The sequence below is a fragment of the Garra rufa genome, chromosome 21, assembly GCF_049309525.1.
Source record: "Garra rufa chromosome 21, GarRuf1.0, whole genome shotgun sequence".
NCBI lineage: Eukaryota > Metazoa > Chordata > Actinopteri > Cypriniformes > Cyprinidae > Garra > Garra rufa.
In genome coordinates, this window is record NC_133381.1 from 7,306,099 (window position 1) to 7,328,670 (window position 22,572).

The 22,572-nt window shown below is 34.1% G+C and overlaps 1 protein-coding gene across 1 annotated transcript in view; it reads left to right on the forward strand.

The window, feature by feature from the left end:
* Positions 1-810: 810 nt before the first annotated feature.
* akap6 (A kinase (PRKA) anchor protein 6) overlaps positions 811-22,572 on the forward strand; it is a 38,700-nt gene continuing 16,938 nt past the window's right edge. Inside the window, exons 1-2 of the mRNA XM_073827172.1 lie at positions 811-953; positions 8,873-9,115. Coding sequence (XP_073683273.1) covers positions 822-953; positions 8,873-9,115 — 375 coding nt within the window. The 5' untranslated portion in view covers positions 811-821. The remainder of the gene's footprint in view (positions 954-8,872; positions 9,116-22,572) is intronic.

Here is a 22,572-nt window from a genome sequence, read left to right on the forward strand (position 1 = left end):
TCAAACAGAAAACAAGATTATTCTTCTTACCCCATTGGCAGATTATTTAGTTTCAATTATTTTGTTTAATTTTGACTTTTTTTCTGAAAACAAGACAATAATTTTTACACGTCCAGAAAATCCTTCTTGATTTAAGAATTTTTAGATATTGCTGAAAACAAGAAAAAAAAAAATCTAAGTAAAAAATTAAAAACTTAAAAGTGCTGATTGATACTTTTATTTACCAAAGATGTAATAAATTGATCAAAAGTGGCAGTAAAGACATTTACTGCCAAATGTTACAATGTTACAAAATATTTTTATTTCAAATAAATGCTGTTTTAACTTTATTCTTTAAAGAATCCTGAAAAAAATAGTTAATAATAACGTTTCTAAAGATATGTTTTTAAAATTTGAATGATTTCTGAAGGATCATGTGACACTAAAAACTGGAGTAATGAAGCTGAAAATTCAGCTTTGCATCACAGAAATAAATTACGTGAAAATAGCTATTTTAAATTGTAATAATATGTAGGAATTTGACTGTTTGTACTGCACTTTTGATCAAATAAATGCAGCCTTTTTGAGTATAAGAGACTTCTTTCACAAAATAAAAGACAAAAATCTTACAGACTCCAAGTTGTGTACAAAATATGCGTTTTTTTTCTAAAAGGATTGTGTTTTAATTGTACTGTACATAAAGAAGCAACCATTCAAAGGGTGGCGAAAACACTTTACGTCTGTCTCAAGTCCTTGCTTCATTTTCGCTGTAATAAAATGACAAAAAGCATTTTCTCACCCTCTGACTGCTGTATGTGTCTCTACAGGGCAACAGTGTGGAGATGTCCATGTGGCTTCCTAAGAAGACGCAGCTTCTAGGCTGGTCTGAATCTCTAAAGAGAAGTGGCACTGAACTGCCTGCTGACTTTGACCAGCGGCTGACGGCCCTCAGGAGCAAATGGGATCAACTCGAGGTGGGTCTCTCTCTGTTCAGCCAACTATATGAACATGATGTTTTTTTCGAATGCAACAAAGGAGCTACAAAACTTTAGAGTCCTGTTTGGGAAATCGCTATTAAAAACACAGAGCGTCACATCAGTCAGGGGTCCCTTTGTGGAAAGAAAGTGCTTCCTGAACAGTAGGCTCTCAAAGTCAGCGTTGCTCTGACACAGGTGAGTGTCACACCTTGAGACTGATCTCTCCTTGATCCAGAGCTCCCCGCCGAGATGAGAGGGAGCGGGCGGGTTGGGAAGATTTGGAGGAGAAAGAGGCGCTGAGAAGGCAAGAAAAAGTTGCGAAGGCATTGTCAGAATAAAAATGCTGCGTAAATACATCTTAAACACTTTCGTTTGAAAGCTTCCTTTGATTCAAATTGCTATACGTCAAAGGTAACCTGTTTTACTCAGGCTTTTTAGTGCTCTTTTGAACTACTATCAAAATTTCTGCTTGCAATGTTTCTCGGCTTAAGTATGTTAACGTTTCTATTTTTAAGCCATTTACTTGCTGGATAAAACGCAGTTCATTCAGCAGGTTGATCCAAAGTGGCTTGCATTCATACACTGAAAAAAACACAGTTTACACTAAGAAATTGTTAGTAAATTTCAGAAACAACTACAAAGACAAATTAGAGTAACACACATTAAATTAGTAGTGAAATTTTGAAGTTGACAGACTGAAGTATTGTTTTCTCCAATAATCTTTGTTTTATTTACAACTCTTGAAGATATTGGGCGGTCAGAAATTAATATTTTATTAAGCAACGACACATTACATTTATAATGTTGGTAGATAATTTCTATTTAAAATAAATGCTGTTCTCTTGAACTTTCTATTCATCAAAGAATCCTCAAAAACCAAATAATCATGGTTTTCACAAAAATATTAAGCGGCACAACTGTTTGATATCAATAAGAAATGTTTTTGCAAATTAGAATGTTTTCTGAAGGATCATGTGACACTGAAGACGAGTAATGATGCTGAAAATTCAGCTTTGCATCATAGAAATAAATTATATTTTAAAACATGATAAAATAGAAATGGTAATATTGAATTGTAATAATTTTATTTTATCAAATAAATGCAGTCTTGGGGAGTATCAGAGACTTCTTTCAAAAACATATTGTAGCTCTAAAACTTTTTAGTGTCTTTTAAACTACTATCAAAATTTCTCCTTGCAACGTTAACGCTTCTTCTGTTTTAAAGCCATTTACTTGCTGGATAAAACGCAGTTCATTCAGTAGGTTGATCTAAAGTGACTTGCATTCATACACTGAGAAAAACAAACCCAGTTTACACTAAGAAATTATTAGTAAATTTCAGAAACAACTACAAAGAAACTTGAAGTAACACATTGAATTAATAGTGACATTTTGAAGTAGAAAGACTGAAGTATTGTTTTTTCCAATAATCTTTGATCTATTTACAACTGTTTAAGATATTGGGGGTCAGAAAGATTTTTTAATAAGAAATTAATATTTTATTCTATTGTTGGAAGATGATTTCTATTTAAAATATCATGGTTTTCACAAAAATATTAAGCGGCACAATTGTTTAATGTCAATAAAAATGTTTTTGCAAATTAGAATGATTTCTGAAGGATCATGTGACACTGAAGACTGGAGTAATGATGATAAAAATTCAGCTTTGCGTCACAGGAATCAATTATATTTTAGAACATAATAAAACAGAAAGGAGTGATTTTGTCTTGTAATAATATTTTACAATTTTACAGTTTATTTGATCAAATAAATGCAGCCTTGCATTCTGCTCTGACTCGTAGTAAAGCTGTTCAACCTCCTAAACCAGCTTAGACCATCTAATGATCATAAATGATTGGGAATCTAGTTTCAGCAGCTGAATAATCACAAGTTTTATAATTTTATAAAGGTGAAGCTCCACAGCTCTTCACAGTGGTATGATGCTAAAAAATGTATCTTCACTAATAAAGAGTAAACACATACACCCACGTGGATATGCATCTGCAATGCTGCTCAAGATTAGCATAACAGGCTTTGATCTGAAACGGGAATTTTTTCGGAGAGTTTCAAAGTGTCAAACAACTCACATCTTCCCTCCCTGTCGCAATCAAGCGATAATTAGAATTACCCAGAAAAGGAATATTCACCGGCGCTTGGCCACGGCAAACTTTCTGACTGGCGTGAGCGTGCGTGACGCGTCCCCGCCGTGAGTGGCGTCTCGTTAGGGCGTGCGCGACAGGAATAAAGCGTCAGCGGTGCGGAGAGTTCAATCTAAACGCCGCTGCTCCCTGCACCGCGCATTATGCCGTCTCAATTGCATATTAAACAAGCCTATCAAGTCAGCCATTGGCATCTGCTGTGCTGACACAAATTGTGAATTAAATGAAATTGATGTCCCCTGTCGTATATATTTATGAAGACAGACCATTCTCTGAAGTATTCTGCTTATGAAGAATTTATGATTGCAAACTGTTCCCGAACAAAATAAAGTGGCAATAAATTCCTGTTTTTTTGCCGCGTGACCCTCCAAGGGCATTGACTTCACCTCCCACCGAGACATTTGTTACTCAGAGAAAACAATGGCTGGATCTGGATTCCATTGATGCCCCTCAAATCATCTGTATTCAGATGAGTGGAAAGGACAGAGAAATAAAAGGAGAGAGAGAGAAAGAGAGCGGGATAAACAGCGGCAGTGGAAAAGACTCTGCTTTCTGTCAATGGACTTTTTGGGCCTGTTTGAATTCGACAGGCTTTTTTTGTTACTGTATCTATATAATTGTTATATGCTGTTAAATAGCTATTCGCATTATGATCTCATTCATTAGGACAGGCAAGTACAAAATGGGTGATTAATATGTGACCCTGGACCACAAAGCCAGTCGTAAGTGGCACAGGTATATTTGTAGCCAAACAATACATTGTATTGGTCAAAATAAAATAAAAAATTGAATGCCAAAAATCACTAGGATATTAAGTAAAGATCATGTTCCATGAAGATATTTTGTAAATTTTCTTACCGTAAATATATATCAAATCTTAGTTTTTTATTAGTAATATGCATTGGTAAGAACTTAATTTGGACAACTTTAAAGGCGATTTTCTCAGTATTTAGAACTTTTTGCACCCTCAGATTCTAGATTTTCAAATAGTTGTATCTTGGCTAAATATTGTCCTATCCTAACAAACCATACATCAATGGAAAACCATATTTATTCAGATTCAGATTAAAAAAGCTACCCTTATGCCTTCTGTGGTTCAGGGTCACCTATTTAAAGTAGATATGAGTAGTTATATCCAAATAGTTCATTTTTTTAATGTAAAATTAACCATTTTTAATATGTCTGCATAATCCAGTATGCATAATCTTAATTAGTTTCTTATCAAGGCCGTAACCAGGGTTCGAAAATTAGTGAGGTCCGAAGTAAGGTGTTAAGAATTGTGCTACAATAACACCCACAAAAGCACTAATAAGGTCTGTTACCATGGTAAATTTGCGCGTGTAATTGAAGAGTGCGTGCAACGAGCACAGTATGACTGACAGGACTGAAAAGTTTTTTTTTTTTTTTTTTTTTTTATAGGTGAGGGAATTTTTATTTTATAAGAAGTTATAAAAAATAATTTTAGAATTTCAAGCACATCTTTCAAAATAATAGTCTAGCGTCAGAAAAAACAGAATTAGGTTTGTTGTTTCTTTGACTGCACACTCCGCGACCCACTCCAAATGTTTTTGCGACCCAAAAGTTGAGAAACACTTCTTTAATTAATGTTTTTTGATGACTTAAAGGTTGTATCAGCGATTTCTAGCCTGAAACATAAAGTGTCAAATTCAGCTGACCTTTCATCACGATCCGCTCGCTGCCTGCCCCATAAATTGTCTGTGAAAAAACCGCGTCTCTCTGGTCAGCCTAGGGTCCGAGATATGCCAAAAAAACAATCGGCACTACCAACCTTTCCACACATAAACAAACAGTGTTCCAACCAATCAGCGTCAGGGGTTTGGTGTTGTGGACTTTTGCTCCGCCTCCCTCACATCCCTGCACCAGTAGGAAAGTCCACAACACCAAACCCCCTTTCCTTATCTCTGCTGAAGTAATTCAATATGCAATTTAAATAAGCATGAAAACAAATCCTGTTTTTCATTTTATTACCTATTAAAATGCAATAAAATATTGTCTAAACCACTAAAGGCAACATGAAATGAAACCTAGATCTCAAATGTGATGGATTTTAAAGTAAAAAAAAAAAGCTGTTGAATGAAGAATTAAATGATTTTGAGGTTGGTAAAAATGTTTTAATGTTTTTAAAAGACATTAAAAATGCTCACCAAGGCTGCATTTATTTGATCAAAAATACAGTAAAAACAGTAAAATTGTGAGTTTGAATTAAAATTTTAAAGAACTGTTTCTATTTTAATATGTTTTAAAATATAATTTGGGTCATGAAAAGCTAAATTTTCAGCATCATTACAGTCTTTAGTGTCACATGATAATTCATAAATCATTATAATATGTCGATTTGCTGCTCAAGAATTTTTTTTATACCAAAACAAGAGGGATTGTACAAAAAACCTTGTTTGTCCTGAACAGTTACACTGCCTGCTGTTCTTCAGAAAAATCCTTCAGGTCCCACAAATTCTTTGGTTTTTCAACATTTTTGTATATTTGAACCCTCCAACAATGACTATGATTTTGAGATCCATCTTTTCACACTGAGGACAACTGAGGGACTCATATGCAACTTTTACAGAAGGTTCAAATGCTCACTTATGCTCCAGAAAGAAACACAATGCATTTAGAGCCAAGGGTGTAAACTTTTGCACAGAATGAATGTGTACATTTTTCTTAATTTGCCTAAATATCATATTGTTTTCATTTAGTACTTCCCTTCAGAAGCTACAATAGATGCTTACATATTTCCCAGAAGACAAAATAAGTTCAAATTCCAAAAGTTTTCACCCCCGAATCTTAATGCATCGTGTTTCCTTCTGAAGCATCAGTGAGTGTTTAAACCTTTTGTAATAGTTGCATATGAGTCCCTCAGTTGTTTTCAGTGTGAAAAGATATATCTAAAATCGTACAGTCATTGCTGGAAATGGTTCAAATACACAAAAATGCTGAAAAACCAAAGAATTTGTGGGACCTGAAGGATTTTTCTGAAGAACAGAAAGCAGTTGAACTGTTCAGGACAAACAAGGGACTCATGAACAACTATCACTAAAGAAAAAAAACACAGCTGTGGATCGCACACATAAGAGCACAGTATAATGGCTGATAGGAAAAAAGTATCTCTGTATGAAGGGTAGTTTGAGGAGTTAAAAAGAGGGATTGTTGCTGTAAGCCTAAAAGGAAAGTAGAACATTCAATTTAATGATTTTTAAAAAATCATGTTGACTTGAACAATCTGTGAGCATCTCTTTAAAGTCTGTTTTGTGTCAAAACCAGCAGTTTTTCAAATACTAATGTCTCATAAAATCACTATGAGATCCGATTTTGCCTTAGTCCGCCCGGCAGAAAACCTCAACATTTGTTTTTAGCCATAAGCACCCATTTTCACATTAAAGCTAAAATGTCCCCTGTCACTGAGTCTAGCCGTCCATTTTCTTTGCTGTTAACACTGTGCTGACAGGAGAGGAACACAGATGTGTTAATACAGGCCCGATCACGGGGGAGAAGCTGGGGCCGGATGCGTGCGGCCAAACCCTGAGAACTTAATTGATGCCGCATGCTGAAATAGCCACTTCGTTGCTGCGTCATAATCACATCTGTTTCCATTCCAGCTTCTCAACACACGGATCACATAAAGGAAAGGACAATTACAGCAGCCAGTGTGTGTATTAATTGGATAATGGTGTGTATTGTGCTTGCAATTGCCATCTCAGTATACAAGGTTCAACCTGTCTCTAAAAAGTGCGATTGCCAGGCAGGTGGGAATACACACAAACAAACAGGAGCACAAACACACACACACACTTGCGCACAGGCAGACTGCAGCTCAGCATGGTTCTCGCTTCTCTTGCTGTCAGTCGAGGGAAAATTGTTCAGCGGAGCCCATTTCTAAAATCATTGGTGTGTTTTTTGCAGCTGATTGTTTGCTATTCAACAAACATTTGAATGTTGCTCTAAAATGCCACTTTGTGCGATGAGATTTTAACCCCTTCAGACTCATCAGATGAAACGGCCTGTTATCAGACACTTCGGGCTTGCAGCAGCAGCAGCCGTGTGGAAACGGCAGTCATCACCACATCTCACGTCTTAATTAATCACCGATAATAGGGGTTAATCACTGTTCACGTGTTAATTTAAGTAAGCCAGATGTATGGATGCATTTTGTCTTTAATGTGTTAGTATGATTGGTGGATCAACATTCACCAATATGTATCATAGTTTGAATGTGTTTGTGAAAATATCATAAAATCATGGACCTTGAAGTCATGAATGTGTAAATGTGACTGATTTCTAATAAAGCCGTTATTAGTTGTAAGCACTCCCCACTAATATTTTATTTTATCGTCTTTTATTTTGGTTTGGTTTAGTTTTAACTTTTGATTTGATATTAATTTTTTGTGTTTTTTTTTATATATTTTTATTTTATATTGTTTCATATTTAATGTTATTTTTATTGTTTTTTTGGTTTAGTTTTAATTAACATTTGATTTTATTTTTATTTTTTTTTGTGTGTTAAGTTTTATATTGTTTAATATATAATTAATATTTTATTGTATAATTTTTTGTTTTATTGTTTTTAATTTTATTGTTTTTATTATTTTATTACATTTTCTGTTTTTCATGTTTAGTTTTGTTGCTTTTTATATTTTTTATTTCATTTTATATTGTACAATATTATTATTTAAATATTTAAATTCATTAATATTATTATTTTTAGTTTGTTTTTTATTTTGTTTTGTTTGATGTAGTTTTGTTTTGGTTCATTAATATTTGAAATTGTTAAGTTTTATTGTTTTTCATATTTACATTTTTTTATTGTTTAATATTTAAACAATATTTTATTTGATTATTTTATCTATTATTTTTCGTCTTTAGTTTTATTGCTTTTTATGTATTTTAATATTGTGACGAATGTAATCTTTAATAATATAGAATAATGTGATTTATTTTTATTACTTTGTTTTATTACTTGTTTTGTTGTTGTTTAATATTTAATTATTTGTATTGATTTTTTTGTTTTATTTATATAGCTTTTTATATTTTTTATTATATATTTTTATATAGTTATTTTCAGTTTGTTTTTTATTTAGTTTTGTTTTAATTAATATTTGATAGTATTATTTTTATTTAATTTCTTCTATGATCAGTTTTATCGTTTTTCATATTTTTTATATTGTTTAATATTTTATTAATATTTAATTATATTACTTGTTTTATTGTTTTTTATTATTTTGTTATTTTATATTTAGTTTTATTGATTATGTATTTTTATATTGTGAAAATATTTACTATTTAAATATTTAATTTGACTAAAATTCTTATTTTTTATTTTGTTTTAATTAATATTTGTTTATTTTTGATTATTTGTCATATTTTTATTTTATATAGTTGAATTAATTAATAGTAATATTTAATTAATATTTAATTGTATTCTTTGTGTGTTGTTTTAGTTTTATTGCTTTTAATGTTTTTGTTTTTATTTTATATTGTGTAAATTTGATTTTATTGAATATTAATTTTTTTCATATTTTAATTATTTATTTATTTATTTTTAATATATATAATGGCAATGCCATGCTTTATGTATACTGGCTCAGAACTTTTTTATTTTTTAAAGACCCCACAATTTTCACCAAAATGCTATTTACACAACAGTTGGTGTTACTACAATAAAACTGTTGTACAGTAAGATATCCAGCCCATGTTTGTTTTCTGGACTCCTGTGTGACATCTCTGTTTGTGTCCAATCAGAAAACCCTGGCGGAGCATGTGGAGCCCAGTGTGGGCCAGCGGAGTCAGCGTGAACTTCTGTCTCCAGACACCAATAGGATGGTGACCCAGCTGGAGAGCCGGATAAAGGAGTTAAAGAGCTGGCTGAGAGAAACCGAGCTCTTCATCTTCAATCTGAATCTCAGACCAGAAGCACAACAATGTGAGAGCAGCACTCAGGATGCTGACGACCCACAGGCCACCAAACAGCTGCAGCACTTCAAGGTGAGTATCTATACTAGCCATCATAAACTGTGCTAACACTTTCACACTTTGCATTTTCAATGCAGCTTTCACTAAACCATAATACATGGTTAAACTAGAGTACATGACGGCATCGTGTCAGGTAGTCTGGGTGTTTAGCATATACAGTCGTGGCCAAAAGTTTTGAGAATTACATAAATATTGGAAATTGGAAAAGTTGCTGCTTAAGTTTTTATAATAGCAATTTGCATTTACTCCAGAATGTTATGAAGAGTGATCAGATGAATTGCATAGTCCTTCTTTGCCATGAAAATTAACTTAATCCCGAAAAAAAACTTTCCACTGCATTTCATTGTTGTCATTAAAGGACCTGCTGAGATCATTTCAGTAATCGTCTTGTTAACTCAGGTGAGAATGTTGACGAGCACAAGGCTGGAGATCATTATGTCAGGCTGATTGGGTTAGAATGGCAGACTTGACATGTTAAAAGGAGGGTGATGCTTGAAATCATTGTTCTTCCCTTGTTAACCATGGTGACTTGCAAAGAAACGCGTGCAGCCATCATTGTGTTGCATAAAAATGGCTTCACAGGCAAGGATATTGTGGCTACTAAGATTGCACCTAAATCAACAATTTATAGGATCATCAAGAACTTCAAGGAAAGAGGTTCAATTCTTGTTAAGAAGGCTTCAGGGCATCCAAGAAGGTCCAGCAAGTGCCAGGATCATCTCCTAAAGAGGATTCAGCTGCGGGATCGGAGTGCCACCAGTGCAGAGCTTGCTCAGGAATGGCAGCAGGCAGGTGTGAGCGCATCTGCACGCACAGTGAGGCCAAGACTGGTGGAAGATGGCCTGGTGTCAAAAAGGGCAGCAAAGGGCCACTTCTCTCCAAAAAAAAAAAACATCAGGGACAGATTGATCATCTGCAAAAAGTATGGCGAATGGACTGCTGAGGACTGGGGCAAAGTCATATTCTCCGATGAAGCCTCTTTCCGATTGTTTGGGGCACCTGGAAAAAGACTTGTCCGGAGAAGAAAAGGTGAGCGCTACCATCAGTCCTGTGTCATGCCAACAGTAAAGCATCCTGAGACCATTCATGTGTGGGGTTGCTTCTCATCCAAGGGAGTGGGCTCACTCACAATTTTGCCCAAAACCACAGCCATGAATAAAGAATGGTACCAAAACACCCTCCAACAGCAACTTCTTCCAACAATCCAACAACAGTTTGGTGAAGAACAATGCATTTTCCAGCACGATGGAGCACCGTGCCATAAGGCAAAAGTGATAACTAAGTGGCTCGGGGACCAAAACGTTGACATTTTGGGTCCATGGCCTGGAAACTCCCCAGATCTTAATCCCATTGAGAACTTGTGGTCAATCCTCAAGATTCAGGTGGACAAACAAAAACCCACTAATTCTGACAAACTCCAAGAAGTGATTATGAAAGAATGGGTTGCTATCAGTCAGGATTTGGCCCAGAAGTTGATTGAGAGCATGCCCAGTCGAATTGCAGAGGTCCTGAAAAAGAAGGGCCAACACTGCAAATACTGACTCTTTGCATAAATGTCATGTAATTGTCGATAAAAGCCTTTGAAACGTATGAAGTGCTTGTAATTATATTTCAGTACATCACAGAAATAACTGAAACAAAGATCTTAAAGCAGTTTAGCAGCAAACTAATATTTGTGTCATTCTCAAAACTTTTGGCCACGACTGTACACACAAATGAAACTGCTTAGTCAAACTGCACAGCATGCTCTCTAAAAATAACCTGCTTCACTTGAGCCGTGCTCCATTAATAAATACAGGGCAAAAAGCACACATCAAATCCCCTGACTGAAAATCTATATGAAATAATTATTTGAGTTAAAATCCTGAGAAACAGCTTGGAGTATTAATCAAGACGTGTCAAAACACAGGTAGTTGAGCTGATTACATCCACCTGCTGAGTGACAAACATAAGTGAGGAAAAGCTTTAAATATACACAGGGCTAAATGATCAGGAGGGGGAAATAAGGCTGGCTTTCTCTTTTGATCAAATGACACGCAGCCAAAAAGGCTCACATTGATTTCTCAGGGAAGGGCTGGAGAAAGTAATAATACGATGATTGGAAATATTGGTAAGTGTGATTTATATGGACTCTGACGTTGCACTAAAAAGGGGCGAATGAGTGTTTAGGAAGAGAAAGGGGAATGATTACATGTATCTAGTTTTTTCCGAGCGCTTTTGAAGCGTGAATTGGCTAACTGGCGTGACTTGGCGTGATCACAGAGTGGTTGAAAGGCATCAGCAGGAGAGCTGAGATCTACACCTCTCTACATCTCACTGCAGCACTCAAACACCAGCGTTCACAGCTCTGGACACAGCAAGACTGAACTGAAAGGGCGCTTTACTTAAACCCAGCATGAAATGGCATTTGCAGCCTGTTTTACTTCTGTAATCTGACATATTTTTGTAAAACAGTGTATTTCATGAGAAATAACGTAGGCGGGAACTTGAATTCATGGTTTGAGACTTGACTGGATCATAAAAGGTGTGTAAATACTGTAACTCACATTTTGTTCAGACAAAGTAACAATTTAGTTTTATTATAAATAATTTATTATTGTTGTTATTATTATCATTATTATATTATTCATTTATAATAATCTCTATAAATGTTTAATATTTATAAATAATAATAATAATTATTATTATTTTTATTGTTGTTTATAGATTATTATTTATAGAGATTATTTAAAAAACATGAATAATATTTATTAAATTATTATAATCTCTATCAATAATTATCATTTATAAATAATAATAATTGTTATTATTATGTGTATATTATTATTTATAGAGATTATTTTAAAAATACATAAATATTTTTATTTATTTATAATTTAAATTCTCTATAAATTCTATATTTTTTTAATTATTATTTCTAGATACTACTAGTACTACTTTTACTAATAGTAATAATTAATAATTAATATTGTTATTTATAGATTATTATTATTATTGTCTATAAATAATTTTGTTGTAAAAATAATTACTAAACATAATTTATACATATTGAAATATGTATAACATATACAAATATTAACAACAACAATCATACAATAATAACAATAATAATGATTATGTACAAAAAGATAAAATATTAACAACTATTATTATTATTATGTATATATTATGTATAATCTATAAATCATAATAATTATTTATTGAGATTATTATAATTAATGTATGTATTAAATAATCAAGGTTATGAATGTGACTTTCGATTTTACTGTAGTTAAGGGGCTGTTAGTTGTTGTAACTTTTTTGATTTTTATTTATTTTTTGACTGCTGTAATTGTACACTTACTGTAATTGTGTGTGCTGATAGTTGTTTACTATGTCAGAAAGGGTCAGGGTTTTGAGACCATCCAAGAAACTCATCTTTTATCAATCTGGGTCATTTAAGCCTAGATTGTTATGGTTTAATTAAACATCAGTTTGGCGTTTAACAGTTTATCCATGTTCTGTCTGTGTAACTCCGAATAAAATCTTTAGTTAGCGCCTCATGGCCAGAGCTGCAGGAACGTGTGTCTGTTCAGTGTAGATCCCTGATGCCAATAAAAGCCTGAAATATGTGTAAAAGGAGAGATAGTGAGACACTTCGTTATGAGTAACAGGTATGGTCACCCTTTAAAATGTCATCATAAAAATGTCCATCTTCCACTGAATAAAAAGCATTAAGTTCTTTACTTGCTAGGGGGGAGTGGAGTCATCTAAAATTAGACTCTATTGTATCTTAACCTTCGCTGGTCAGACGGTTCAGAGTGGTTGGCTGCCAATTTCACTTCTTTCATTAATAACGGTCTTCCCTTTAATAGTGTGCCTTCATGATATTAAAACCCCAGGGTTTGGACATTTCCTGTCAGGGAGAGGAGAGATGACAAGCACTGCATGCCAACTTTGGTCATTAGTTAACAATTGTTTTACTTACAGAACCTGCTGGATCCTGAGCTGGAAATTATTTCTAGAGATGATTTCTTATCTCTAGAAATAGTAGCTAGTGAGCGTCATACCTAGATGACATATAAGGCATCAAAGAGGAATGTTATGCTTTCTTAGATCTGATAATAATATGAAATGTTTCTTGAGCAGCAAATCAGCATATTAGAATGATTTCTGAAGGGTCATGTGACACTGAAGACTGGAGTAATGATGCTGAAAATTCAGCTTTGCATCACAGAAATAAATAGCATTTTGATATATATTCAAATAGAAAACAGTTATTTTAAATGTAACAATATTTAGGTATTTATTATAAACATTTCTCTCACTTGCATCTACCATTTTGAATGAATTATCCTAAAGAACTATTCTTAAATATATCTATATATATATATATATATATATATATATATATATATATATATATATATATATATATATGTGTGTGTGTGTGTGACCCTGGACCACAAAACCAGTCTTAAGTCGCTGGGGTATATTTGTAGCAATAGCCAAAAATACATTGCATGGGTCAAAATTTTTGATTTTTCTTTTATGCCAAAAATCATTAAGAAATTAAGTAAAGTTCATGTTCCATGAAGTTTTTTTGTAAAATTCCTACTGTAAACATATCAAAATGTAATTTTTGATTCGTAATATGCATTGTTAAGAACCTAATTTGGACAACTTTAAAGGTGATTTTCTCAGTCTTTTAGATTTTTTTGCATCCTCAGATTTCTGATTTCAAATAGATGTATCTCGGCCAAATATTGTCCTATCCTAACAAACCATACATCAATAGAAAGCTTATTTATTGAGCTTTCATATGATGTCTAAATCTCAGTTTTGTCAAATTTAACCTAATGACTGGGTTTGTGGTCCAGGGTCACATATATATATATATGTGTGTGTGTGTGATACCACAAAACCAGTCATAAGGGTACATTTTTAGGATACATCATCTGGAAAATTTGGCCGAGATACAACCATTTGAAAATCTGGAATCTGGGGGTGCAAAAAAATTTAAATATCGAGAAAATCTTTTAAAGTTGTCCAAATGAAGTTCTTAGCAATGCATATTACTAATCACAAATTAAGTTTTTTTAAGCTATCAGAGTCACGGTTTTTTTAAGATATATTTACTATAGGAAATTTACAAATTATCTTCATGGAACATGATCTTTCTGTCAACAGTATTGTCTGTGAAGCAAAAATCATCAAACTATTAGACTGGAAATATAATTGCATGAAACAAATCACATGATTTGTGGTATTATTCGTGTTTGTAGCACAGGATTGGAAATTAACAATGAAATCAGAAAATGAATGAAAAATTGTCAATTTGCGGAATTACATTTAGATTCGCTCACACTGCATCAGATTACTTTTAATGCCGTTTTGTGCAGCGTTGAGTCTAAAAAGCATTTCTGTTAAACTTAGGAATGCATTGACCAATCAAATGCACTTAGATTAGTCAGCCTTAAAGGAGAAGTTCACTTCCAAAACAAAAATGTACAGATAATTTATTCACCCCCTTGTTATCCAAGATGTTCATCTCTTTCTTTCTTCAATTGTAAAGAAATTGTTTTTTTAGAGGAAAACATTTTAGGATTTCTCTTCATATAGTGGACTTCTATGGTGCCCGTGAGTTTAATCTTCCAAAATGCAGTTTCAGTGCACCTTCAAAGAGCTCTAAATGATCCCAGCCGAGGAAGAAGGATCTTATCTAGCGAAACGATCTGTCATTTTCTAAAAAAAAGCACAATTTCTATACTTTTTAACTTCAAATGCTTCTCTTGTCTAGCTCTGCGTCAACTCTTTGTATTCCGGTTCAAGACAGTTAGGGTAGATCGAAAAACTTCCATCTCATTTTCTTCTCCAACTTCAAAATCATCCTACATTGATGGTTTACCTTTTTTTGTAAAGGGTGTTTGATCTTCTTTGAACGTTAACTTTGTAAACACTGGGTCGGTACTTCTGCAGTGATGTAGAATGATTTTGAAGTTAGAGGATAAAATGATATGGGAGTTTTTCAACACACCCTAACTGTATTGAACCGGAACACAGAGTTCACGCAGAGCTAGACAAGACAAGCGTTTGAGGTTAAAAAGTATATAAATTGTCAATTAATTTAAAAATAAGACCCTTCTTCCTCGGCTGGGATTGTTTAGAGCCCTTTGAAGCTGCATTAAACTCCATTTTGGAGGTTCAAACTCACGGGCACCATAGAAGTCCACTATATGGAGAGAAATCCTGAAGTGTTTTCCTCAAAAAAGTGAACTTTAAATCCTTTAAAAAGCCTGAGCTGTTGATGAGTGTATGCTTGTGAAAACATGTATAATTAAGATACAATTTTAAACAGACTATTGTTATTGACAACAGTTTAAAATATTGATCAAATTGGGTAAATTTAAGTATTTGGCATTAAAGACAACATGGTATGTATTAAGGTGATTATAAAAAAATTGCCTTGTTTTCTTACCCTGCTGTAGCATAAACTGTGTGGGATTTATATGCTGAAGTTTGTATATACTATTGAGCCATAGTTATAGTCGATATAGGAAGCGCCACTAATACCCACAGTCCTTCTCCTTTGTCTTAGCCATTATCGTCTCTTTTAGCATTTTGAGCAGCACCGGGAGCCTTTCAAAAACGCCTCCAACTCCAAACCACGTTCCCATTAAAGGAATTTCACAGGAGAATTAGACTAAATGGAAGCCAGGCTGAATATCTGCAGCAGCGTTCGCGTCTGAGTCCATCTCCACGTCTCTCCCCGGCACCTTTGATCAGCTCGCCTCAGCGTGGGGCCCCGGGGCCTCATCCTCCGGGTCCCGTCCGGCTGATTGAATGTGACGGCGCAGATATAATATCAATACTTTCTCCATGATTAGGAATAAGGAACTCCTGTTCTTTGGCAAGTGCTAACCGCATTAAGTCAGTTCTGGGACGGGCGCGCGAGAGCGCCAAACGCAGAGTTAGCGTCTCATCAGCGAGTAATGGGGAGCAGACAGGTGACAGGCCTGTTCATTACACACACAATCGACTGGCCTCGCACACACACATGCACGCATAGAGTCGTATTTTTCATTATACGTCCATGCCGCTTGCTTTCATTTACAGGCGCTAATGAGAAAATGTCCCCATTGATGGCAACGTTATCACTTTGCTGCCATTTGTTTGCCTTAGCGCGCTAAAGACGACGTCTGCCGTTCGTAACACATTAGTCTCATTTTGAAAACACTGTCAGTTTTTTGTCTTAAAAGGGAAAAATAATTAAAAATAAGCACAAGCTTTCTGGAAGGTCACTGACAGCCCGACTGAAACCGATGCATTTCAGACTCGGCTAATTTAGACGTATTTGAAATAACGAACACGTCAAGCAGAATGCAAAACAGGATCTGTCATCGTGATCGTCTTCCCTGTATTATATGACCAGCGTCAGTCTGCTGACATCGAATTTCGGTTGGTTAGGTTTGCTTTTATTGTCTCTCCGCTCACTGCGGTACGATTTCTCTCTATTAGCGCGTCGCGGGAACGAGGCCTCGACTGACAGCCGCTGATGAAACTCGAGCCGGTCGGAGCCGAGGGGACGTGTCTGGGAACAAATGGCCGACATGAATTCGTTATACTCATTTGCGATAACAAGTGCTTGTGATTTAATTGACTTAATCAACAAATAGAATTAATCAGAGATTTCTAATTAATGGTAATTGATTGAATATCCACTGGGTCACCGTCAGAGCTCCGTTCCCGTGTCCTTGCCGTCACTGTAGGGGATTTGGGGCTCCGCTCCTCAATCTCGCCGAGATTAATTGAAAATGTTAAAATTGCAGCGGCTGTAAAGAGCGAGATGAAGTGTGCGCTCGTTTTCCCGCCGGAAAACGGAAAACAAATACCCCCGAAAACGAAAGAGCAGAGCCTGTCGTCTGGCTCTCTTTTTTTAATCCTCCGGAAAGCGCGCCAGCGCCGGTGCACGCGTCATTTAAACTCTTCTCGCACTTAAGTCGCACACGGAAAAAAAATGTCAGAATATCATAAGGCTTAGATTTTAATGAAATTAAGTGGGAGGGAGAGATGGGGAATTGGAGTTTAAAGGCTTTAGGCTGCGTCTGGATCGGAGGCACGGTCTGTTCTCATTTTGTGCTGAATAAAGAGATAAGCAGTTTTTTGGAGGAACACTCTTGGGAGGTCTGTGTAATACACATGCATCTTCACGGCTCGGCTCTCCGCCTCAGGTGTGATTACAGACTCTGATAGCGAGAGACCTGTAGATTAATACTGTACACCAGATGGATTTAGCCACACGATAACAGCCAGGGGAGTGAGACGAGAGAGAATAGTCGCACTGCCGTTCTGGAGATTGTGTTAGCGCCTAAGCACGACGCGAGGCGGCTGATCCTCTGATAGCTTTATTAAAAAGCACCTGATAGATGATCCGTCCGTGATCTCGGCGGTTCTTACAGTGGATGGACAGCTGAAGGGTAGCTTTTTAGGTTTTGTTTCTCAAAATACTCCCCAGAGGCTGTTTTATTACTCGGTTCTGAAGCACAATGTGACATGGACGTCCAAAAATTATAGTTTTTATTTTTTTAATTTAGTTTTTTAATTTAATTTTAGTATTTACTTTCTAGGCTGCCTAAGTTAATGTGTTAATTTGTATTATTAGTTACATTTCTTAGCAATTTCTTTGCATTTTTATAAGATAAAATTTGCGGTGAAATTTTATAATATATCAAGCATCAACAAATAAAATTATAATTAAATATATATATAATTGGTAATTATGTTATAGTTCTTTTTTTTTATATATACAACAGTTCTTTCTGGTTCTCGAATCTGATTGGCTGAGAGGAGTGCGATATTCTAGTGATAACAGAACCGATTCACTGTTTGTATCACTCCGCTTGCGAGATGCCCAAATCCAATATAATTTTATAAATAATACTGTTTTGTGTAACAAAATGACACAAATTTAATTGAAGAGTTTTCAGGCAAATATTGTACTTATTTAGATTTTAAATATTTGGTTTGTTAATAAAAAAAAGTCTACTTAAAAATTTGCTTCAATGTTTTTTGGGGAGATGTGAGCAGGGCATCAGCAGCTGTTCAGCGATCATGAACCCGCCAAGAGCAGCCTTACCTCGGCCAGCTTTTCTGGAATTTGCCTTTGGCATGTCTCTATAGTGGTTAAACGAGATATAATTCGATTTGAGTAAATCTAATGGACAGTCTTTGGTCTCATTAATCTATTATTTGTTCCAGAACAAATAGTTTTGTCTGGGGCAGCAGGCTGAGTACCGTAGGCAATCACAGCTGTGCCAATATACAGCCATATCTCACAGCTACTCATGTGATATTTGCTCATTTATACAACAGTTCTTTCTGGTCCTTGAATCTGATTGGCTGAGAGGAACTCCAACTGTTTCACCGTTTATATCAATTCGTCTGCAGTATTTCTCATAGCGAGTTTCATGTGTCATGGCAGATGCCCAAATCCACTATAATTTTAAAAATAATACTGCTTTTGTGTCACAGAAAGTAGTTTTAAGAGGTTTTCAGGTGAGAACGTACTTGTTTAGACTTTAAATATTTGGTTTGTTAATAAAAATTAGCTTCAGTGTTTTTTTGGGAGATGTGCGCTCCAAGGCATCAGCGGGACGTTCAGCGCTCATGAACCCACAAAGAGCAGCCATACCTCGGCCAGAACTTCTGGAAATTGCTGCTGGCTCTGACGTCTCTATAGTGGTTAAACATGAGATATAATTCAATTTGAGTAAATCTAATGGGCAATCTTTGGTCTCATTAATCTATTATTTGTTCCAAAACAAATAGTTTTGGCAGAGGCCACAGGCCGAGTGCTGTAGGTAATCACAGCCGTGCTGATATACAGCCATATCTCCCAGCTACTCACGTGATATTGCTCATTTATACAACAGTTCTTTCTGGTCATTGAATCTGATTGGCTGAGAGAAGTGATATTCTAGTGATAACAGAACTCCAACTGTTTCAACGTTCGGTTATTACTCTGCTTGTGGTATTTCTTACAGCGAGTGTCATGCTGGACACCCAAATCCACCGTAATTTTATAAATAATACTGTTTTTGTGTTACAGAATCTAGTTTTAAGAGCTTTTAGGTGAGAATGTACTTGTTTAGATTTATTTGGTTTGTTAATAAAAAACTAAAAAAACTAACGGGGAGTCTTTGCAGAAAACCCTTGAAAAATAAATATTTTTTATTTATATTTAAAAAACAAACAAAATAAAAATAGTAAAAAAGAATTGCAAAATGACTCACTGTTTTGCTAATAGTTTGATTCAGTCAGGATTTCGGAGTGGTTTCTCAATTTTTTTTTATTTTTTTGTATTACACAGTAGAAAACATCAAACCATTAGGGCAGTACAGTTATAAAAAAAAATTTAATTAAATACACAAATGTGGTAAAAAAAAGTAGTGCTTGAAAATTCCTTAAAAGTCCTGAAATTTCATTTTACAGTATCTGTACAAACTTGCAAATGCTTTTGCATGAATATATATTTGACATTAGTAATTGTTTTTCCAAGTTATGTTCCAAGTCATTCAGTTTCCATTTAAGTTGTTGTTAATCATCTGAAAAAAACAAATATTCTAGTTTATTGCTCAAATTGTTGATTATTTAAAAAAGGCAAAGTAACATACTGCTTTTATTATAGTATTAACAGTCACCGTTGTGCATGTTTCTGCATTTCCCAGTGGCTTTGAATGCAAATGTGAAAGCAGAAGAGTCACAAATACAGTATTTGACTTATAGTAAGAGATTTGAGTTTTAAATTGTGAAGCAGCACAGAGCATTGGTTTTTGAGAGAATTTGATAAGAAACATTTGCTTTCGTATGAAGACAGGAGTCTCCATTTTGTCTCATTGCTGTCTGGGAGAAACAATCGAGACACTTCTCATTCATTTGTGATTTTTCTCTCACAATATGCTGTTCTGTCGCTCTCTGTCTACCTCTCTCTGTGTTTCGATATCTGACTGAGGCACCAGGGCCCACTGGCCCCCCGCCAGTGTTTCAGTCTCAGTGCTGGTTTGTGGGTCTGAAATGGAGTCATTGTGTGGACTCACATACTGGAGGAAAAACAGCCTACTCACTGCACCGTGTGCTTGGAAAAGCTTTTTAGCAAATATTGGCGTGCTATACTGCACTGTTCCTCTTCCTCAATAAAACTCAATCAGTTTATAAGACCCAGTAATGCAGATACAGCATCATATTTTTGGTGATTTAGATGGCTGAAACCTCAATGTGCAATGCACGTTTTGTGCTGTTTAATCTGAGGGGACCTGATTGAACATAGTTACCTATATTTTATTGACATATCTAAAGGCTGAAGTTAGAGACTGAGTAGTAGCCAAAGACAGATATTTCGATTATTAGATTAAAGTGTGGTCCATATTGCAACTTTTTCTAATGATGACATGCTCACTTGAACTGGAAACCTTCTGACTCACCTGTAAGTTGAACAACCGTTTATTTCTATATTTAAAAGGATGCTTCATTAGATGTGACCCTGGATCACGAAACCAATCTTAAGTAGCATGGGTATATTTGTTGCAATTGCCAAAAATACGTTGTATGGGTCAAAATTATCGAATTTTCTTTTATGCCAAAAATCATTAGGATATTAAAGATCATGTTCCATGAAGATATTTTGTAAATTTCCTACAATAAATATATCAAAACTTAATTTATGATTAGTGATATGCATGGCTAAGAACTTCATTATCATTAACTTCATTATTTCTCATTATTAAAATTTTTGCACCCTGTAATATTGTCCTATCCTAAAAACAAACAAAAAATAAACATATGGTCCAGGGTCTTTCAAGTAATGTTTCACAAATCCTGTCTTATTTCATTCTGTATTCTAATAGTTTATTTTAAAAAAGACTTTTTAATTAGTCTTTTTCAGTAAAAATATCTAAAAGTCCTTAAAACTAGATACATTTACTGTATATGATATTAAGACTTGTTTTTATAGATTGTCTGTTTAATCCAAGTATATTTTTTCTTACTGCTCTGGCAGACTTTTGCAACTTGGTTATACTTAAAAAACATGTACTAAAAATCTGTCAGTATACTATAAAACACACTTGTATTGAACAGACAATCTATAAAAACAAGTCTTAATATTTCATGCAGTGCTGCTTCTTAAAGTAAACTCATCTTGTTTTAGGAATTTTTAGATGTTTTGGCTGGAAAATAAGACAACATACTCTGCCTAATCTACTAACATGTGATCAATTCTTGCTAACATGCAGTTGCATAATAAAATAATCTTATTTCACCTAGTTTTCCCATTTTTGTGTGCATTTGGACTGTTCATGTCAAAGAACTGGCTTCAAAAAAAGAGTCCTCAAATGAATCAAGTGCACCCAGAAGTTTAATTCATTTCTCTCCATGTGTTTTTAAATGTATTATTTATTTATTTATTTATTTAATACAGCATTTTATCAGTGTTTTGTATTAATTTATATATAATGGTTTAGATTTATCATTTAGGTTTTTATCTATGTTATTTTGTATTCATTTCTATTAATTACAGTGTTTTTTGGTTTCGTTAATTTTTTTAATACAGTTTTTAAACTGTTTTTTTGTATTAATTTTTATTTCTACCGTTTTAGATTTATTAAACTGCAAAAAATGATTTTCGTTTTTGTTTTGTGTTCTAGTATAAATATCTATACATTCTTTAATCAAGATGCACTGAAAATTTTCAAAATCTTGTTAGTTTTTGCTTGTTTTAGGCAAAAATGACCAAAATTGTGATCTTTATTTTCAGAAAACAAGACATAATATCTTAAGTCATTTTAGTTGTAAAGTAAATTCATCTTGATTCAAGAGTTTTTAGATATTTCTACTAGAAAACAAGACAAAAATACTAAAATCATTATTTGCAGTGTAAGTTTTTAGTATGGATTTTAATTACTTACTTATTTTTTTGTATTCATTTCTATCAGTTAGGGTGTCTTAATATTTTGTTTATTTTCGCAAGTAAATCTATCTTGTTTTAAGAATTTTTTAGATGTTTTAGCTGGAAAATAAGACAAAATACTCTAGTCTATTAGCATGGTGTCAATTCTTGCTAACATGCAGTTTTATAATAAAATTAATCAGTGTATGTTTTTTGTATTAATTTCTATCAATGTTTTAGATTTATTACTTACACTGCAAAAATGTTTTTCTTACTTACTGTTTTTGTCTAGTTTTCTAATAGAAATATCTAAGCATTCATGAATCAAGATGCATTTACTTTACAAGTAAAATTACTTAAGATATTATGTCTTGTTTTCTGAAAAAAGTTTCAAAATCTTGTTAGTTTTTGCTTGTTTTAAGCAAAAATGACCAAAATTTTGATCTTTTTTTTTTCTTTCAGAAAACCACATAATATCTTAAGTAATTTTACTTGTAAAGTAAATTCATCTTGATTCAAGAGTTTTTAGATATTTATACTAGAAAAC